This window comes from Muntiacus reevesi, chromosome 13 (genome assembly GCF_963930625.1).
Source record: "Muntiacus reevesi chromosome 13, mMunRee1.1, whole genome shotgun sequence".
In the NCBI taxonomy this organism is placed as follows: domain Eukaryota; kingdom Metazoa; phylum Chordata; class Mammalia; order Artiodactyla; family Cervidae; genus Muntiacus; species Muntiacus reevesi.
This window is the reverse complement of record NC_089261.1, coordinates 63,450,980-63,473,378: the sequence shown is the minus strand read 5'-3', so window position 1 is coordinate 63,473,378 and position 22,399 is coordinate 63,450,980. Positions and strand designations below refer to the sequence as shown.

Here is a 22,399-nt window from a genome sequence, read left to right as displayed (position 1 = left end):
TAACCACTGGACCACCTAGGAAGTCTCTCTTATATTTTTTTCCCCCTTCCTGTATTTTTAATACAGGTATGTGTATGAATGGTGGTTGTTTAACATTTCTCAGTAGAGAAATAATTTGGGGTGGTGTCTGTAAGGAAATGGGTACTTTTTAAAATCAAATTAAACCTAAGTCTTCTCAGAGAAAACCTCTCTGGAAAATTTCTTGTGAACTTTATTTATAACCCCAAATGTGATCATAACACAAAATCCCCCTTTCCCCTGTGAATCTCTAGCTAAATACGTTGCCACCACCTTCTTTAACATGCAGGCCCTCTTAGTTACAGCATAGCTGTGGCCAGGCTGGAATATTTTTTAAAGTTTGGACCAACAAACTGGACCAACAAAAGTAACATGGTTAGGGAGAGTAATCCAAAGCTAAATAATCTGTTTTATCTGATATTTTAGTTTTCTATCTATTGCCATATAACAAGAAATTCCACAATTCAGTAGCTTTAATGAACAAATATTTATAGCCTCTTAGAAATTCTATGTGGGGGAAAAAAAAAAAAAAAAGAAATTCTATGTGGGTTAACTGGATCCAACAGTGCAATTCTATATCATGTGGTAGGGCTGCAGTCTTCTGAAGGCTCAACCTGGCTGGAATACCCACAATGTCTCACTCTCATGGAGGACAGACATTGTTTGATAGCTGGGAACTCAGCTGGGGCTACTGATTGTTCTCCACACAGTTTCTCCATGTGGCTTGGGTTCTAAGACGGAATACTCTTAAGTGTGCCTCTGTATGACAGAAGTCACCTTGTGGAGTGAAAGTGAAAAGTGAAACTGTTAGCCACTCAGTCGCATCCAATTCTTTGTGACCCCATGGACTGTAGCCCGCCAGGTTCCTTTGTCCATGGAATTCTCCAGGCAAGAATACAGGAGTGGGTAGTCATTCCCCTCTCCAGAGGAATCTAATATTAGCAAGCATTTCAAAGTTCAAACCCCAGAGAATGAGGGCTGGAAAAAGGAATCTCCTTTCCTGTCTGCTTGGAAACAATCTCCTGTTGGTCTCATTACCTACATGAACTACCATTTATAGCTTGGTGGCTGAAATGGTAACCTACCACTCTCAGGGGACACACTGGCTTCTCAGAGACCTCACCTAGATAACAATTCAGAACTGAGGGAACAGTGCCAATAGTCATTCCAGGGATCTGCACTTACATAGATTGCCAAGGGAGGGGGGAGTAGGGTGGTGGTCCATTTCATTGCAGCCTCATGACAATTACTATCTTGTAATTATCTCTCATTGTAAGAGAGCTACATTTTGAGAGCTACATTCTCTCTCATTGTAAGAGAATACTGTAAACAGGCAACCTATTTATACACCACTTAAGAATGAAATTGACATGGGAAAATAAGAGAGACAAATCAACCAATCTGGTGTATGTCTACGTCAACTACACTAAATACTTCATTAATATTTTATGCCTTAAAATGTATGTCTTGGCTAGCATACTTGCCCTTTTCAAAGTCTCTTATTCCTGTGTGACATACACAAGGAAAACAAGAATTTAAAAATGCTCCAAACGTAATTAACTTGATGTGGATAATTTTGAATTTCTAGATGTTGAATAATTAAATAAACTTTTATTTTATTTTATTTTATTTTGAAACAGCTTTTTATTAAATAGCAAAGTGTAACTGCAACACAATTTTAAATGTTTGAAAATTAAGTCACAAAGAGATGCAAAATGTTTGCAGTATGACTATTATATATTCAAATAGCTAAAGTCATCAAATCTTACACCAATACAAACAGAAGATTATTCCATGATTAGCCTAAATTTAATAACTATAAACTATATTAGTGGATTTCTTTTCCTATTTAACATTTTAACTAACACTACAGATTTCCTTACCAAATGGAACCTACTCAACTAAATTTTAAAAAATGGTTAAATGACTAAAATTCTGCAAACCAGTAGTTGGGTTTGCAGAGATGTCTGGGAGAAGTAGATAAAATACTGAGAAATCATCAATTAGTTTACATGTAAAACTCTCCCATCTTATTCATGACTCTGATACTAATCCACTCTTAATGGACTTTGCAAAGTTGATCTGCTGGGTACTACAAATAAACTTGAGACCAAACTCTATTCTCTTCTAGGTGTGGTTTACATAAGGTTAGCCAAACTTAATCCATTTTTTAAAATACTCCTTCCAAAATCCAATCTGTGCCAGAGAGAACATAAATCTGGAGTAGAAACATTTGCAGTTGGTTATAGGTACTTACCAAGTACTTTTCCCATCCTATTTCTATTTTTCCTCAAAAATTTCTATTTCAAACACACACACAACCAGAACTCATCTTTTCAGATACCAAGTGGGTTATTTTGTGCAAAGGAAGTTTTTAATAAAAAATCTTCCCCATACCATAATTCAAAGAAAAATCTTCATTTTTATAGCCTCCATTTTCAATTAATGAAAGAGAAAACTACTATCCTTACTACTAAATATAATAAATAAGCCCTAACTGAGAAAGTATCTTATTTTGGTTAAGTTTCAACAGTTAGAGTGCAGACTACTCTCCTAGATGATTAGCTACTGAAATTACTTTTTACAAATGTGAAACTAATTTTTTCCTTAGGGGAAGGAAAAACAGCAAGAAAGCAAATGGAAAAGAGGCACACGATGGTAGACAGGGTACATAAAGCTGTGCATTCAGTACATGATTTTGGTTACTTTTTCACAACACAGTAGTTATTTGCTTGTATCTCTATGCCTACAATATAAGACAATGCTAACCCTATAGATCAAAACAAAATTTGATAAAACATTCATTTTCAAGTTTCATAAATATATGCATTTCTAATTATAAAATCTCTACATTAGCACATTTTCATAGACTAACATAATACACAAACTCATGGAAGTCTTCTGTTATGCTCTTAATTTTGCCTAGATCTGACATTATCTTCATAAATATTCAGTGAAGCCACAAACAAAAGTACTATAACTTTTGGGATCTATCCAAGTTTTAAAGAAAAAAAAATCAGCAGCAATTCCGTAAGACATAAGAGATATCAATACCTTATTTTCTTTTGCTTTTTGTGTCAGTTGTTTGAAAAACACTAGAAGCTGACATGATATTTTCTATATATTGTCCGAGAACTTAGTTTTCTGATTTTAGCTTCAGATTTTCTTCCTTAACTGCATCTACTCTTGCAGACAGATCTTCAAGTGTGTGTTGGAGTTCCAACACTTGATTAATAAGTCGTGTTTTTTCCTCCAGTTCCACCTGATTTTCAGCATCAACTGCATCCATGTCAGCATTCATCATCTTCGGTAACAAACTTCTGTGCCTTGGATACAAAATTCTTGATGAATGGTCTGCCTTCTGAGGCACCGGCAGGGGGAGGGTTCAGTAAGGACGCCTCAGGCCTGGACACTTGGACCAACTGGCACCGGCAGCCCCCGAATAATCACATAAATTTTTAAATGTTTGAGTTTCCAACTATAAGGGTAGGCAAATGTCTTTTCCTCTTAAATTGCAATTGTTCCCAGGGTCTAAAGCCCAATAAAGATGTCATTCGAAATTTTCCTTAACATTTGTAAGATTTAATGACTAGTAAAAGCAATGTCTGCCTTTCTCGTGAGGAGGGTGCTGCAAGCCAAGGCCATCAATTTCCAGTCTATGATATAAGTTACGCTTAATAACAATTTGAAGAAAACTCCAAATCCAGCAATACACATTTAGCTGCGTAGTAAGTCTTGTAGATGGTACCTTTCCCCTAAATTATAATCTAATTATACTCTAGCAAAATGCCAAGAAGTTACAGTTGGGTGGACTGGGTATACTTTCTGGTAGAAACAAAGAAAAATTCCATCCTATTTTTATTATCAAAATTTTCTTTTCTTTGCATATAGGTGAAGGCTTATAGATCAAGTCTTTAATTTCACCTTGGAATTACATTCTCTTTGCTTCAATTCCTTTGAGTTATGCACAAAGCCTCCTGTTCTAAATCCACTGCTGTTTTTCTTCTCTGCTATGACTTCGATGTACGCTGAAGGCAAGTAAAATTATGAAAACCCTTAGCCCTTAATTCTGTTAAGGTGGTGACATCAGAGAGAGATATATGTTAGATGGTGATGAAAAATTTAAGTCTCGCTTTATACAAGGTAGTCTTCCCCCCCCCCCCCATTCCTTCCTTTCCCTTTTGTTTTAAAAGCAAATTTTTTCATCTTTATTCTCCAAATTTGGGTGTATTTGCCCCTCAGAATTACAATACCTTTTTTCCTCTCTGCTAAACAAGACTTGTGATGATCTGTTTTCCCTTTCATCTTTAACATTTTGCTTTTATCTTTCTGTATGTGATATATGTGGGCTTCCCTGGCGGCTCAGACAGTAAGTAATCTGCCAGTAATGCCGGAGGTTACCCTGGGTTCCATCCCGGGGTCAGGGAGATAGCCTGAAGGAAATGGCAACCCACTCCAGTATTTTCGCCTGGGAAATCCCATAGACAGAGGTGCCTGGTGGGCTGTAGTCCCTGGAGTCACAAAGAGCTGGACATGACTGAGCAACTAACACTGATGATGATGTGATATATAAATTCAAATAATTATTTTAGTTTTGTTTCTGTTGAAACAACCACACTGTGTTTAGGGCATTTAGCATCATCTGCTTCTTCTCAATGAGGGAATTTATTCTTACAAATACTCTACTAGCACTTAATAGGCCAGATATATTAAGGCACTCAAGATTAGACTCTGCCCAAATCCGAGGGAGCAAATGATATATGACATTCATGGTTTGATGCTGCCTTGCCTCCTTCCACAGGTGTTAACAGTGAAGTGAAAGTTGTCTTTCTGTCCTGCTGGCACACCCACTTCTCCTCCAGACTTATTCACTTAAGGATTTAAAATGTAAACCTGAGGTGTTGGAAATTTTCAGGAATAGCAAGCTCTTGATACTGCCTCTTAGCCTGGTCATGCACAAGTCATCATTTCAGATCATGAGAAAACTGTCTGCCTCATTTTGGAATATTAAACCCACTTGGAGAAAACAGATATTTGCAACCATGAGCTGTGGAACAGCTGAATTCACTTTAGTATTTTAAAAAGGTGTAAACCTTTAAAACTTCTAAAGACACTCCTGTGCTTCTGGTCTTTTCTCATGTTGCTCCTCTCCTTCTACATTTCCACGTGATAGCTGAAATCAAGTTCATTTTTCAAGTCCATCTCAAATAATCCTTTCTGTAGGAAACTATTTCCTCTCTCAAACCAATATAATTTTTCTCCTGATTCCTCCGTAGTACTTCCTAACTTTGACACCACTTTTGTTTCATTTGTCTGCTAGTATTTTAAACACTGGCTTCCCTGGTGGCTCAGAGGTTAAAGCGTTTAAACATTACATATATATTTAAGGCCTTAAGGCTTCGAATAGTAAGTACCCTCAGGGTGAAAAGCCACTTTCTTCTGTAATTTGTGTTCGTTTTTCACTAATGCGTCAGGAAGAACACTTCACTGTTGATGGGGGATAGGGGGGAAGGACACAAATGATGATCCGAGCTGTTTTTAATCGTAATATAATTGATCTCTTAAACTAGGCTGAGAATGAGGCGAAACTAACTTTCACATTGGAAAATCCCGAGAGGAAAACACCCTTCAGAGATCTACAGGCAGAATGAACCCGCCTCCACGCTGTTTAGAGCAGCTGTCTCAGGAACCCTCCCTTCCTTAGAATGTGGGAGAGGTTCGGTGGGGCGGCAGCTGCAAGGAATCTTCCCCGTTCCTAGTGCAAATGATCTTCCGGCCCTACACTCCCTTCCGAGGGGAAGGTGGCAGCTGTCAGGGCATCCCAGTGGTAATCTCTCCCCAAGTCTGCCGAGCGCGGCGGGCGGGCAGCAGCTGAAAGCTGTCAGAGGTGGGGACTCTGTGCTCCCCTCAGACAAGGGCAGCAGCCTTGCTGGCTCCGGCGCTGCCACCTCTCTGGCTCGTAGCGGTCCCTCAGGTGTCCTTCTCCAAGAAGACACCTTGGCAACGACGGGCGGGTTCCCTCCGCGCCAGGAGACCCTACGGTAACTTAACAACAGAAGGAGCGTAGGAATCGCCGCCTGGGCACTCGCCAAAGCACCTTCACAGATCGGGGAGTGGAAGGTGGGGGAAGAGTGGGCTCCTGAAAAGAAAGGTCTTTTCTGGCCGGGCTAAGGATACACCTGGAGCTACCTGCGCGGCGCGCCCGTCCGTCTGTCCTCACGGGCGGTCCTGGAGCTAGCCTGCGCCCGGCGCCCCCGTCCCGCTGGCCCCCGGGGGCCGCCCTCGTTTCCCCACCCCGCCGCGCGGTCGCCTCCGCCGTCGCGCCCGCCCCACCGCCCCGCGCGCTCGCGCACGCGCACGCCGCGCCCGGCCGCCCTCGGCGCTGTCATGGCGGCGGGGAGCAGCTTCAGCGGGCACAGGGGTAGCGGCGCTAGCGGTGGCGGGGCGAGCTGTGGCAGTAGCATCCTCAGCGCCCGCGGCGGCCTCTGCAGCCGCACCCGTAGCGCCGGTAGCGGCTGTTTTTGCAAAGGCTGAGCGCAGGGGTGGGGCGGGCCAGGAAGCCATGGAGTTCTGTGCAGCCTCGGACTCCCGGGGAGCGGACTAGGGAAACTTGGAGGCTGCGGCCAGGTGCGCTGACCTCTCTCTCCTCCCTCCTCTCCTCGTCGCAGCCGCCGGGCCTCCCCCGCCCTTCTGGCCACTACACACCTTCCCGCCTCTCCCCGACGAGCCTCAGGTGCCCGCGAGGTGCTCCACTCCTCCCCCTGGGCCGAGCGTTAGAGTCTTCGCCGTCCCCTTCCCCCGCCCTTTCCTGTCCTGGATCTCCGCCGCCACCTCCGTCTCGCGGCTGCCGGGCGGGGGGCGAGGGCGAGCCCGCGGTGTCTGGGTGAGGGGCAACTTCCTACCTCGAGGGTCGCCTTGGGGCCCCTGCTCTCCTCCAGCCCCCCCTTTTCCCGGCGACAGTTCTCTTTTCCGTGCACCTGTGAGGAGAGGTTGCCCTGCGCCGGGAACCTGCGAGGGTGTGGGGGAGGAGGGAACCTGGTCCCGGGCCTCCGGCTCCCGCCTGCGCTCGGAACCCCGCGCCTCGAGCCGCGGGGACGCGGGTGGCTGGAAGCGGGGTGCTCGGAGGAACTGCCTCGACGGACAGCAACTACTCCCCTCTCTCCTCAAAAACCCTACAACAAAACCGAGCCCCTTTAACATCGATCTGATCTTCCAATAGGGTTTGGCGTTATTGTCAGCCTCCGGGAGAGAGATTGGACAAACATTCTCCAGAATCAGCAGGGCGACGCCAAGGACTTTCCACACCAACTGCTCTTGGGGTTTGTCCACAGCTCGGAAGAGTGACCCTTTCCGTTTTGCGTGGCGTCCGTGTGCTTATTACTAGCGCGGCGACTGGGTCCCGGCGTGACTCCGAGTTGTCCTTTCCCGTGAACTCGCCATGGCCAGTGAAGACAATAATGTCCCATCCCCGCCACCAACAGGTGACGACGGCGGAGGTGGGGGGAAAGGAGAAGCAGCCCCTGCCGAAGGGGGTGCCTTGTCCCTGACCCCAGGACTCCCCATCAGGGGTATCAGAATGAAATTTGCCGTGCTGACGGGCTTGGTTGAAGTTGGAGAAGTATCCAACAGGGATATTGTAGAAACTATCTTTAACCTGGTAAGTAGATCTCTGTTTTATCAGCGTATCTTCTCAGTGGGTTGGAGAACAAGACCTTAGAACTGAAGGCCATGTGCTTCACTCAGGCTGGTGATAGAAACAAAATTCTGCTGACCTAAGTTAATCACTTTCTGATATTTTTCAGCTTAAGGGGAATTATGTAAATTTACACCTTCCAGGTTTTGTGAAAGTGAGCAGGTCACTTTGGTCCCAAGAAAGCAATTGTTACTATGGAAGTATTATGGAGGACTCCTGTGGAGGAGTTTTATTCTATAATTTTTTTTTTCTCCCCTTGGGATGTATATTTAAGTGTGTATTTCTCTTTGACATTTTAAATAAGTTCTTGTGCCCTTTTTTTTGGACTTGAGAAATAATGTAAAGGGTAGTTCTACCTACTATTTTTTGAGTAAGTTGTGTTTTGCCATAAATTTTGAACAAAACATTCTTGTTCACAGGGCCGATGAAAGATTAATTTGCTGCAAAGTTAGCATCTATATTTAATTTCGATTCGTTTTATTTTTGGACATAAGGAACAAAAGTCAAATTTTGGAATGAGATTTAGGGTTACATCTTTTGAAAATTGAGTGGCAGTTTAAAAAGAGGATTGCAGCAGTAGTGTGATCTTTATTTCTCTTGTGAATTCATGTCTATCAGCAAAGCATATTTGGGCATTGGAAGTTGCTGGTTATCTTACTATGAGCTACTGAATGTTATTTTTAAAAGGTGGATATGCCCTACTTCCCTTTTCCTGTAGTCACAGAAATAGTTTTCATTTCTAATGGGGACTTTTTAGATTTCTTTATTTCAAACTGCTGCCTGTCAATGTACAATAAATTTGGCTTTGATATTTCCCCTTCTTCCACCTACTCACCTGTGTTACAAGATAATGGAAGGGAACGAGTATGAATGTGCAGTAGTTGAATAACTGTTTAGCCCCTTTCCCCTTTGCCTCTATTTTTTTCAAGGTTAGGCTTGTTTTATTCAGGGCAGTTAATTATTTCCTTCACTAGACCTTTACTAATAGACTAGTTACCTGTGGTACAATTTCTAGAATGTGGTACAATTTCTAGCTAGATGAAATTCACTTACCTGTGGAATATGAAAATTTTGAACAATAGAATATTTCTTTAGCAGTTTGTTGTGTTGGGAGTTTATATGCAAAGACATACATGTACACACTTTAAAGTAGGTATATTGTGGAAATACTGGAAGTACACAAAAATAGAACAGTGTAATAAGTTCTGGTGTCTATTATCCAGTTTCAACAGTTAAAAACGTTTTGGGAATCTTGCGCATATGTGGACTTTCACAGTTTGTGAATCTGAGGAAGATAAATGGCAGGTTGATGTATTCTTTTATCTCAAGATAGACTTGAGAACTTTGCTTCTCGATTTTTCTTTTTTTAATTTTTCTAAACCTCATGTTTCTTGGATGTTAAAGAAAAATCTGTGATAGTGATACAGTCCATCATTAATTGTTTGTGTGTGAAACACCACATTCCTCTGGTAGAGGAGGATTCCAACTCCTCTGTTTGAATGCCCTTTGTGGAGGTGGATGACCAAACATGAGTAAGTTGCATTTTATCATTAAGGAAAACCCAAATTCTGTAGTAATAGTTTATATGCTGCCTAGAATTCTAGACCTGGGTATAGATTTTAAGGTGATTGGTTAAGTCTTTTATAGCTGTCTGTGGGGCAGCAGGTGTCTGGGTAAAAGGAGGGGAAAATCTGTTCAATTACACCTCCTCTTCACCACCATTCTCTTCTCATGTAGAGCAGAGAAAGTTACTGAGAGGATCAGATTAGTTCTTTTCTTCTGTTCTTCCTTACAAGACTTTTCATGCTCCTACCTGGGGTATCAGGCGTCTTGGCCAGTCTTTTGAAAATCTCGGAAACTGAAAATGTTAGGAATCTGGTAAGCTAGCCCATTTCAATGTTGTTAGGACTGCTGTACTTAAATATTTTCTAATAGTTATCAGCCTTTTGTCTCCATTCTACTCTAAGAAGGAAGTTGTATTAACTAATAATAGGTGCGATTTAAAAAAAAAAGTTACTACAGTTTAGTACCAGCTAGGCAGTGGGCCAGGTGCTTTACAAGTGTTTTTAAATTCTTTCCTCAAGTCTTTAACACATGGAGCTTATTTTATAGATGAGGAAAGGGAGAGCCTGACAGGTGAAGCAGATTGGTGATTCTTAGAATGACGAACCTTCTAGGAATACATCTGTTTCTTGAGTTGATGTAGAGTTGTTTGCTTTCCTGAGCAGATATTTATAGCACAGGCATAGCTTTCCCCAACCTAAGGACAGAACAATCATTGGTCGTGCTAAAGGTGAATAGTGAAACTTTGTTCACATTTCATTTCTTCTTCTTATTCAAGTAGCTTTCAAAAAACTGCTTAGAAAAGACCTAAAAAGTAAAAAAAAATTTCAGGTTCAGTCAGGTTTTTCAATCAGAATGTAGATGTAGAAGGTTGATTATTAGGTTTTTTTTACAGTCAATATGTTGGATTAAAAATTTAATTGTGAAAAATAGCATACAGACAAAAGAATGTCTTAAATGTATAAGTAATAAGATATTATAACAATATAAGCCCCATGAAACTTCCATCTAACTTAAAGAATCTGCATGTTGCCAGTATCACTGAATTCTTATGCAAGCACCTCCTTTATCCTTCCTTCACTGGAGTTTTTGTTAGTAAGTTTATATAGCTTTTGTAACTTTTTCCTATTTTTCAGACATTTTATTAAAATAGCTTATATTCTACCTATTCTTTCTAAATAATTACATGTTAGTTTCTTTAAACCATAAAGTTTGTACTGTTAAAATTAAACAACCTCCCCTCCATGAGAGTTGTCCAGAGAGGTGGTAGAGCTATTTAACTCTTGAGGTCTTTACAGAATGTTGTCCCCAACTTTGCTAATGTAGCTTGACCTTACACTATTAAAAATTTCTTTGAAATTTGCCACCCTTTTTGTAATTTCTTTTGAGAATCTTTGTAGGTAAGTTTTGATTAATAGCGCACCTGTGTATTCAAGTGTTTCAAACTTGGGGTTTTACATTTTTCTTGTCACAGTGTAAAAACATTTTGTCTCCATCTGTATACTAAAGTAATTTGTCAAACTTTTGGACCCAGAGTAATTAATGTTTTGGCATTTTTCTGGGACTTGCTGCTGAGTTTAAGGCTTGCACCAAGTATTTATAGGTAGTCTGTGCTATTTATTTATTTATTTAGTCAGTGCTATTTGAAAGAATGATGTTTTCCATGGGATGGTGACAAATACACATTTTTTGACTTGTTTTTTTTTCTTTACAATTAACTGTACCATTTTATTTAAATGTTAAAGCTTCAGGATTTCCTAGGCAGTTCAGTGGTTAGGACTCAGCACTTGCTTGCCATGACTTGGGTTCAATCACTGGTCAGGGAACTAAGGTCCTGCAAACTGTGTGGTGAGTGTGGCCAAAAAAAAAAAAATTAAGACTTAGAAGGTGGAATATAGTTCTTTATTACTCAGTATGTGGCATTTGATACAGGTTCTGCACAATATTAATGCTGCAGACCTTGATACATGCAGTAGCCGGGCAGATCCTACAGCGGCTGCGTTTGTGTTGACTCTGCGACTTGGGGGGCAGCTGCTGCTCCATTTTAGCTGATTGTTGTCCTGCAGTGACATGGGCCCAGTGGTGGTGACCCTTTTGATTTTTCAAGAACAACTGGAGATCTAGATCGAAAAACATTTACAATATCAAATTATTAAAAAGTACTTCGTGGGACGCATGAAATTGCAGGCAGTTTCTTTTCAAGCTTTTATCTAAACCTTTATTAGAAAGGTAATTATGCGTTGTGTTTCTATTTTGATGTGCGTATCTAGAATTATTTCCTCCTTCATACCTGAAACCTGACTTAATTTAAGGGTTAAGAGTAATCTATTCTAAGAGAAACATGGTTGTTAATGGGCTTCTCCTCCATGTTAGTCTGTACTTCATGTTGTAGTAGAAGACTCAAACCGGTTTAAACACAGTAAAAAGGATTTATAGGCTCATTTATCTGGAAGTCTGAAGGTAGGGCAAGTTATACAGTAACAGTAACATTAAAGACCAGTTTCTTTCTGTTGCGCTTCCCCTTTCTGTGATGTCAGCCTTAGTCCGTTGCTGTTCCCCCCATGGTGGCAGGATGGTTGCCAGTGGTCCTTGGAGCCCTGTGTATTCTTGTTCAGGTCGCTTGGGAGAGAGCACCTGTCCTCACATTCCGGACAAGCCCTGACTGGACCACTGAGGCAGTGCCCGTGGCCATTGGAATGTGCTGATTGGCTTAAGCAAGCCATGCCCAGCTGCTTTATGCTTTACCTAAGGATCCAGTCAACTTCCTGTAAAGTATTTGGGCTATTTGGGGAGGGATGGATAAACAAAGATCTGGGTAAAACATTCAAAGTGTGAATGGACGCTGGATAAGCAACCAGTAATGCCTATTACTCTCCTTTACAAATGCATAATAATAAGCAGGATTTCCCTGGTGGCTCAGACAGTAAAGAATCTGGTTATAATGCAGGAGACTCAGGTTTGCTCCCTGGGTTGGGAAGATCCCATGGAGAAGGGAATGGCTACCCACTGCAGTATTCTTGCCTGGAGAATTCCATGCACAGAGAAGCCAGGCAGGCTGAAGTCCATGGGGTATCAAAGAATGGAACATGACCGAGCAACTGAATAGTAATGTAAAAGATATTTGTGTAAAGAGAAAAAAAATTGCTAACTTGACCCCCTGTCGTGATCTTGAGCAAGTTTTTTTAACCTCTTTGTGCCTTGGTTCCCCCAGCGCTGCAATGGGGAAACTATATTATAGCAAGAATTAAATGAGTAAATACTCACTCAGTTATGCTCGACTGTTTGTGACCCCATGAACTGCAGCCCACTAGGCTCGTCTGCCCATGGGATTTTCCAGGCAAGGATAATGGAGTGTTTTGCCATTTCCTTCTCCAGGGTATCTTTCCAACCCAGGGATTGAACCTGAATCTCCTGCACAGCAGGTAGATTTCTTTTCTGACTGAGCTACCAGGGGAACCCTTATAAAACACTTAAAATAATGTGTGGCACATTAAGTACAAGTTTGTAATTTTAGATAGTTAAAATCTTCATATTCCAACCTTATCTTACAATTTTGTCATTGCCACTTTTAGACGTGTGTGATTGCGTGTGTGCTAAGTTGCTTCAGTTGTGTCTGATTCTTTGTGATCCTGTGGAATGTAGCCCACCAAGCCGCTCTATCCATGGGATTCTTCAGGCAGGAATACTGGAGTGGATTGCCATGACCTTCTCCAGGGGATCTTCCCAACCAGGGATTGAACCTGTGTCTTTTACATCTCCTGCATTGGCAGGTGGTTTCTTTAGAAGTGACTTGATTTTAAACATCTTTATTGAAGTATAATTTATGTACCATACAATCCCTTGTTTTAAGTTTATATAGTTCAGTGATTTTTAGTAAGTTTCCAGAGTTGTACAAGCATTACCACAATCTAACTTTAGAATATTTGCATCCTGTGTTCAAGGCATTTTATAGTTTTAGCTCTTATATTTAGCCCTATGATCTATTTTGAGTTAATTTTTGTATGATGTGAAAGAAATGTAAGATAAGGGTCTAAATTCATCTTTTTGTCTCACTGCCATTTGGTGAAAAGGCTGTTCTTTTTTTTTTTTTTTTAAATAACTTGCATTAATTTTATATCCTACACAGATATATTTAAAGGTTTGTATCTCATGCTTTCTTATTAGATGTCCACAGGACATTTAGAAAAACTGGCCAAAAGATAAACATTACTAATTTTCAAAAAGTAAGATTCTTTTATTTTGTGTGTGATTCAGTTTTACATATGCACATATATTTTTGAAATTATTTTCCGTTGTCGGTTTTTACACAATATTGACTGTAGTTCCCTGTGCTGTATACAGTGAAACTTTGTTGTTTTTTGCATATGTTTTTTAAAATTAGAAATCTTGCATTCTGTTCTTACTAAGTTGAACAAGTGGAATCAAAATGTTGATCCTTTTGCATTAAATTGTCTTGGCATCTTTGTCAAAAATCAGTTGATCATAACTGTAAGGATTTATCTGAACTCTTAATTTTTTTCCATTGTTCTGAAGGTCAGTTCTTACATTAGTACCAAACCATCTTGATTACTATAACTTGTAGTAAGTTTTCAAAAATAGGGCTGTATGTCCTTTTTGTTTATCTTTTCTGAGATTGTTGGCTATTCTAGGTCCTTTTAATTTCCATATGACTTGTAGGATGGACTCAATCAATTTCTGTTAAAAAAAAAAGGAATGTATTCATTTATTTAGGTCTTCATTTCTTTCATCAATGTTTTGTATATGAGGAGATGAATTATTTTTGAATATATATATATGTATTTTTTGTTTGTTTGCTGCTATTAAATGCTCCTGTAGGCATCTTTGTGCATTGAAATTTCCAGCAGAGGAGTAAATAGTTTAAAGTATATGAACATTTATATAGCTCATGAGTAGATATTGTTAGCTTGTCTATTAATGTTGAAAATTTTTTGAAAGAGATATGGGTATGTTGGTGCATTTTAATAACATAGTTTCTTAGAAATGATAAAATTGATAAGTTAGGCGCCTGCAGATATACAGTCTTGCTTCTGTTTTGAATAGGTCCATTTTGAACTGGGAAATCATTTAGGAACTGAAAAAGTGTTTTTTTGTTGTTTCATAGAAAGGGAAACTGAGTAAGCTTTTTGTTTCTCATACTGACTTAGCTGAACTAATCAAATACATTTAATTTTTATATTACATATTACCTCTTTTTATATATAGCTTCTTTAAAGTGTTTATAATGCTTTTTATGTTTGCAAGAAAAATGTCCAGAATACATTTAGTTTTATAGTACTTATTTTAGGTACAGAATAAATTGTTTATCTTTGTACCTCCGGAACTTCTCACCGTGTTTCTTGGTACTTTAAAAGTGTTTGTTAAATGGACGTGTCTTAATCTCCTCATTAAATAAATTACATTCATTAGGAAGTCTAGTATCTATTATTCTTTTCTGCAACAGGTTAAACCTTAATGTATATTTCTTTTATTGTTGTTCTTCAGTTGCTCAGTTGTGTCCAACTCTCTGTGACCCCAGGGACTGCAGCACGCCAGACTTCCTGTCCCTCAGAGTCTCCCTGAGTTTGATCAAACTCATGTCCATTGAATCCGTGATGCCATCTAATCCTCTGTCATCCACTTCTCCTCCTGCTTTCCATCTTTCCCAGCATCAGGGTCTTTTCCAGTAAGTCAGCTGTTCGCATCAGGTGGTCATAGTATTGAAGTTTCAGCTTCAGCATCAGTTCTTCTAATGAAGGTTCAGGACTGATTTCGTTTAGGATTGATTTCTTTTATTATTTTCCGACTGCATCTTATGATGATACTTGTCAAGCAGCTTGCATTTTTCATTATGTAATTTTGAGTTACATAACAGTATCTGTTTTACCCCTAAGAAGAGCAATTTCATTATTTTCAGAAGAGTCTATTATAACTTGCTCTTAAAGTAGATTTTTCCTTTTACTCTAGTAGTATTTCATTAGATCTCACCTAACAGAATATGTAGTCAGACACCTACCTCTGAGTAAATTTCCAGTGAGTCTTTGGCTTAAAAGCTGTTGGGAAAAGATATGCGGTAAAAGCAAAAGGAAATGGTACAAAGAAAAACACTGCTGAGAGTACACAAATTCTTTTTAATTGACTAATTTCATAAAACTCTTTGAGTTTTAGACTTTAAAACTTTTTTTTGATGTGTGTAAATCTGTTTTGAATCTTCAAAAGATCTAATTGGATTTGTCCCAGAATAATATGTGATTGAAATGTGCTTTGTGAAGTAGAGAATTCCTTGTTGCTGGAGACTTTAGAAGATTGCATATTGGGGATATTATAGAGTAGATTCTTACTTTGGTTAGGAGACTAGACACCACGTTATGTGACTATCTCATGTTCTTGCTCTGAGTTTTGTTGTCTATATTACACCTGGGTTTTTGCATTTACTTCTTAGACTTCTCTTGACCAGACTAAGTAATTTGTGTTCTATAAAAATTAGTTTTAGAGGAGAGGGGCTGCATTTTCTCTATAGATTCTTACAGAAAGATGAAAAACTGAGGTCTCAATTAACTGCGTTTTGTTAGAGTTTTGCTTGAGATTATTGCTTGAGAACTGAAAAAGATTTTCTCCCTGCCTAATAAGATCTTTGTTCATGAATAATGACTTTAGTGTAGTACTTTTATTTATAAGCTACACTAAATCTCTTAAAGCTATGGCTTCTGATGAGGTATTTAGCTTTGTTGTTTCGAATGAAAGTATTTTTCTCATAAAGTAATATAAATATATTATCTCAAGTTCTATATATAGTACCTAATTGAATCCAGTCTTTATCGTATTTGGGCTTTACTGTCTTGAATAAAAATAATCTTTATATCTTAGAGCTTATAAATACACACATACATATGTAAAACTTTTTACACAGCACATTTTTTTTGAAAGTGTGGATTTGATGTTAATACATGAAACTTAAGTCAATCCTGATAGTAATATGATAATTAATCAGTTTCAAATGGGATTATCATATCTTTTCTAGAAACAAGAGTAGGCACCAGTGAGTTTTTTTGGTATCTAAAATGGAGAAAATATTAATTATCAAAGAAAATTATATAAATATATTAGAAAGTTATTATTAACATTATCATCAACCTGTTTTCTTAGATAACACAATTGTGAATTTAATAGATATCATATTTTACCATTACTGAAAATCTGACCCAAAGTATAGCTTTCTTCATGAATTCATTGTTTTAAATCAGGGGGGAATGTCTTTGCAGATCTTCACCTGTACTCACAGATTTTCAGGTACTTAATATTGTGGGAAAAGTGTTAGTACAGTTGACACTTGAACAACATGGGTTTGAACTGTGTGGATCCACTTATTTGTGGGCTTTTTTCAATAGTAAATATGATAGTACTCCACGATCCATGTTGGTTGAATCCAAGGATGTAGAGGAACCTCATATATGGAGGGCTGACTTCAAGTTATATGTGGATTTTGAACTGCATGGAGGATCGCCACCCCCCCCATCCTCGCATTGTTCAAGGGTCAGCTGTAGTTCTTGTAATCATTAAACCAAGCACTATTTGCATTAAGGGAAAGTAGTTCTGTGAATTTTCATGTTTTCTTAAGATTTTTATTGTATTGTGAAGGATTTCTCTTTCTTCTGGAAGAAATTACATGTGAACCAGCATCACCTCCACGCTATGCCTGCATGTTGTACTGTTTAACAGTCCTGTAGGAAGTGATTCAAGGTGGAGATACAAGTTATAGCAGATTGTTGTAATTCTCACTTTATACATGGTGAGACAGAGGATAAGGAGCTTGCTTACATCACTGGGCGAGTAATACTGCTGATCTTCAAACTCAGGGAATCTACAACTGAGTTCTAAACAGTGAGCCGTGTATAGTGTATAACTGCAAAGAACCTTAAATGTGAAATAGTGCCTTAAGGCATCTTTCAATCAAGTAATTGAAATAGTTTCTGTTTAATCAGGTTGTTTAAAACATGCCTAACATAGTCAAGATTTAGCTTGTGGTGTTTAGGGTTTGTTTGTTTTTCCCCTTTAAATCTAAAATGTGTATTAGGAAGGGGAGTTTTTAAGAAATGTGATGTTAAAATTGAATGGAATTAATGACATAGTGGTAGCTCAGATGGAAAGAATCTGCCCACAATATGGGAGACCTGGGTTTGATCCCTGAGTCGGGAAGATCCCCTGGAGAAGGAGATGGCAACCCACTCCAGTATACTTGCCTGGAAAAATCCCATGAACGGAGGAGCCTGATGGGCTACAGTCCATGGGGTTGCAAAGAATCAGACACGACTGAGTGACTTCATAGTTAGGCGCCTTCACGGTGGCTTAGCAGTAAAGAATCCCCCTGCAATAAAGGAGATGTAGGAGACGCGGGTTCGATCCCAGGGTCAGAAAGATCTCCTGGAGAAGGAAATGGCAACCCAGTCCTGTATTCTTGCCTGGGAAATCCCATGGGTAGAGGATACTAGTGGTCTACAGCCCACGGTGTCACTAAAGAGTAGGACACGACTTAGCGACTAAACAACAACAATGCAAAATACTGGAGTCTCACTCTCACAGTCCATATTTAGCTAGTTAAGCCTGCAAATTGAAATGACCTTGAATACTGGTCTATAAAAAAGCAAAGTTTTTAATAATAATAATCTTTTTTGTCTTTTATATACTGACCACATCAAGCACATAATAGGAAGTTCAGTTCAGTTCAGTTCAGTTGCTCAGTCGTGTCTCTTTGTGACCCCATGGACTGCAGCACGCCAGGCTTCCATGTCCGTCGCCAACTCCAGGAGGTTACTCAGACTCATGTCCATCGAGTCGAGTGATGGCATCACTCGAATGGCATCGAGTGATGCCATTCAACCATCTCATCCTCTGTCATCTCCTTCTCTTTCCGCCTTCTATCCTTCCCAACATCAGGGTCTTTTCCAATGAGTCAGTTCTTCGCATCAGGTGGCCAAAGTATTGGAGTTTCAGCTTCAACATCAGCCCTTCCAATGAACACCCAGGACTGATCTCCTTTAGGATGGACTGGTTGGATCTCCTTGCAGTCCAAGGAACTCTCAAGAGTCTTCTCCAACACCACAATTCAAAAGCATCAATTCTTCGGCGCTCAGCTTTCTTTATAGTGTTAACTTTCAGATCTATACCTGACCACTGGAAAAACCATACCTTTGACTAGACAGACCTTTGTTGTCAAAGTAATGTCTCTGTTTTTTAATATGTTGTCTAGGTTGGTCATAACTTTTTTTCCATGGAGCAAGCATCTCTTAATTTCACGGCTGCAGTCATCATCTGCAGTGATTTTGAAGCCCCCCAAAATAAAGTCTGTCACTGTTTCCATTGTTTCCCGTCTATTTGCCATGAAATGATGGGACCAGATGCCATGATCTTAGTTTTCTGAATGTTGAATTTTAAGCCAACTTTTTCACTCTCCTCTTTCACTTCCATCAAGAGGCTCTTTAGTTCCTCTTTGCTTTCTGCCATAAGGGTGGTGTCATCTGCATATCTGAGGTTATTAATATTTCTCCCGGCAGTCTTGATTCCAGCTTGTGCTTCATCCAGCCTGGGATTTTACATGATGTACTCTGCTTATAGTTAAATAAGCAGGGTGACAATATACAGCCTTGACTTACTCCTCTCCCGATTTGGAACCTGTCCATTGTTTCATATCCAGTTCTAACGATTGCTTCCTGACCTGCATACAGATTTCTCAGGAGGCAAGTCAGGTGGTCTGGTATTCCCATCTCTTTCAGAATTTTCCACAGTTTGTTGTGATCCACAGTCAAAGGCTTTGGCGTAGTCAATAAAGCAGAAGTAGATGTTTTTGTGGAACTCTCTTGCTTTTCTGATGATCCAACGGATGTTGGCAATTTGATCTCTGGTTTCTCTGCCTTTTCTAAATCCAGCTTGAACATCTGGAAGATCTTGGTTCACATACTGTTGAAGCCTGGCTTGGAGAATTTTGAGCAGCATGTTACTAGCATGTGAGATGAGTGCAATTATGCAGTAGTTTGAGCATTCTTTGGTATTGCCTTTCTTTGGGATTGCAGTGAAAACTGACCTTTTCCAGTCCTGTGGCCACTGCTGGGTTTTCCAAATTTGCTGGCATATTGAGTGCAGCACTTTCACAGCATCATTTTTGAGGATTTGAAATAGCTCAACTGGAATTCCATCACCTCCACTAGCTTTGTTCATAGTGATGCTTCCTAAGGCCCACTTGACTTTGCACTCCAGGATGTCTGGTTCTAGGTGAGTGATCACACCATCCTGGTTATCTGGGTCATGGAGATCTGTTTTCTATAGTTGTTCTGTGTATTCTTGCCGCCTCTTCTTAATATCTCTGCTTGTTTTAGGTCCATACCATTTCTGTCCTTTATTGTGCCCATCTTTGCAAGGATGATGCTTTTATTAATCAGCTGTGTGTGTGCACATTCCATGTGCTCTGTTGTATCTGACTCTTTGTGACTCCGTGGACTGAGGCCTGTCAGGCTCCTCTCTCCATGAAATTTTTCAGGCGAGAATCCTGGAGTAGGTTGCCATTTCCCACTCCAGAGGATCTTCCCTACTGAGGGATGGAATCCCCCTTTCTGGAGTCTCCTGCGTTGTCAGGGGGATTTTTTTTTTTCTTTTTTTACTACTGTGCCACCTGGAAAGCGCTATTAGTTGGTTACAGGAGAGAATACCAATTATTGTCTTTCCTATTGTGGCGATGTATTAATGGTCCTCTAGTATTCAAATAATCTTTTCAATTCAATTCAATTTCAATTCAAATCAATTCAAATAATCAAATGCCAGTAGGCAATTCAAATAACTGGAAGTTGATTTGCTTCCATGGTATACGTACTGAATAAAATTCCCAAATTTAGAGGTCAGGTTATTTTCTTTTTTTTAGAGATTACAGTGTGAATTTAACTAGAGTTTAGATTTAAATTTTCAATTAAGATATCAAAGTCAAAGAATCAAAGTGAACAAGATTTTAATGTGAAACATTTTACATATTGCTATTTTGACTAGATTTATTGCTATTTTTACTAAACTTATGATTTCATAATATGACACTGCTCTTGTGAAACAAGTAAATATCTATTTCCAGTGGGACTGATCCATTCATTCATTTAGTGAATATTTATAGGGCAGAAATAGTGTGCCAGGTATGGTATTGGGAATAGAAAACGAACAAGACAAATATAGACCTCGTCTTTATGGAGCTTAAAGTGTAAGTTCTTTATCCTCTAAGTACCGCATTTCTTCAGCTGTTCTTATATCCTTCAATTCATTTAGTTTTATTTTCTGATATTTCACAGGTACAGCCTGCTCTTATTCCTGTGTGTTGATGCTCTGAGAACGTTAATTATCTTTGTGATTTTTATATGTTAACTACGTTGATCACATTAATAGGAGAGGATGATGTTGTCTGTCCTGTATTTTTCACAAGGAATTCTTTTGTCTATCTAAGCCATCTGGAAGGATAATCTAATGCCAGTAGGCAAGTGAAATACAATATGATATTTGCTTCTTTTACTATAGTATCACCTTATCTGGAATGAAGTGTCATGTGGATGAATTTTGAATATACTTTTGTTTTACCAGTACATTTCTGTTTTGATGTTTTTCACTAGAACTAAATTTGAAATGTTTTTTCAGATTTTTTCTGTTTGAACAGAGTATGTTGACTGTTATTTGAACTTTAATAACCTTGCGTCATTGATATGAATGCTTGTTTTTGGGATACTGGGTATTTCTACAATCCTTTCCCTCTTCTGCATCTCTGGTACCACTGCCCTTTTCCAGGTACTCATCGTTTTTTGCCTGTATAGTTAGAAAAATTGTCTGTTCCTGTTTCTCTGTTGTTTTCTCCTTTCAAAAACTCTCCACAACTGCTGGTGTGTTCATCTAGAGGGCAAATCTGACCATTTGGTTTTCCTTCCAAAATCATTCTGTAGTTTTTTCATTCTCTTTTGGACACAGGTTGTTTGAACCTGAATCCTGTGTACTCTTTTATACTGTGTGACTATTAATTTAAGTTGGGTGCTCATACTAAAATCATAGAAAATGGCCAGTTAATTACATTTCTCAAGAATTGTGTTTATTGAAAAACTAGTTCATGATAATCAGAAACATTGAAAAGAATGATAAGCTTTGAGAAAACACATTATCTTAAAACTTGATCCTTGATTTAACAGTGCATTCTTCATTTGACTTGGAACATTAGTCTCCCTGTGTGTCAAATGGTATATAGTAACTTGTATTTGTTTAAGATATCCACCCATCAGTTTTCTTTCTATTCTTTCTCATAACCAGGAGAAGTTCTTTAATATTTGGGGAATCATACTTCTAGTATGATTCTAGAACTTACACTTTAAGCTCCATACTTCTAGTTTGTGATTAATAAATATTATTCTTAATTTGTATTGTGTTTTGTTCATGGTTTTTTAAGATAATACCTTAGTCTGAGGGCAGTAGTATGACAGAAAAGAAAAATTAAATAGTAATTTTTTACTTGTTAGTATCTTGAAAAGATTTGGAAAAAGTTTAGCATTAACTAATAAAATAATATTAAAAAAAAAAAAAAAAAAAAGTCTTGGGAGGGGGGATCGGGATGGGGAATACATGTAAATCCATGGCTAATTCATGTCAATGTATGACAAAACCCACTACAATATTGTAAAGTAATTAGCCTCCAACTAATAAAAATAAATGAAAAAAAAAAAAAAAATAAATCAAATAGTCAAAATGAAAAATTTTGGCATATGTTTGGGAGTTTCATTTATTCCAAATTCCCATTACTATGGAATGTAGTGTTGACTTAATGAAAATTTTGAATACTGAGAGGATGTCCTAATTAATAATTTTAATACCTAAGTTTGAAGAGTCCCCTACTTTGAAATGACAATTATAATAGTTTTTTTTTTTTTTCTCTGTTGATCCTTATTGTCTCTGATACTTATCTTCTGAATCACTTGTGGATACTTTTCCATTTTCCTTCTTCTTCTCTACCTTGCTCACACCAGACTTAGATTTCTTTTCTTTTCTTTTTTTTTTTTTTTTTTTTTTTTTACCACTGAGACTGCTTAAGAATCTTCCCACTTCATAGAAAAGCAGTGTTTTCTT

General features: G+C 38.8%; 1 protein-coding gene and 1 pseudogene across 3 annotated transcripts in view; one reads left to right on the top strand and one right to left on the bottom strand.

The window, feature by feature from the left end:
* Positions 1–1,708: 1,708 nt before the first annotated feature.
* LOC136145631 (short coiled-coil protein pseudogene) lies at positions 1,709–5,924 on the bottom strand (annotated as a pseudogene).
* A 479-nt stretch (positions 5,925–6,403) lies between these two features.
* LRBA (LPS responsive beige-like anchor protein) overlaps positions 6,404–22,399 on the top strand; it is a 719,345-nt gene continuing 703,349 nt past the window's right edge. For 2 of the 3 annotated variants that reach the window (XM_065905003.1, XM_065905001.1), the window contains exons 1-2: positions 6,404–6,645; positions 7,238–7,675. In XM_065905003.1, coding sequence (XP_065761075.1) covers positions 7,457–7,675 — 219 coding nt within the window. In that variant the 5' untranslated portion in view covers positions 6,404–6,645; positions 7,238–7,456. Of the gene's footprint in view, positions 6,646–6,799; positions 6,902–7,237; positions 7,676–22,399 lie in introns of those variants that run through there. The other variant, XM_065905002.1, reaches the window with a different exon arrangement.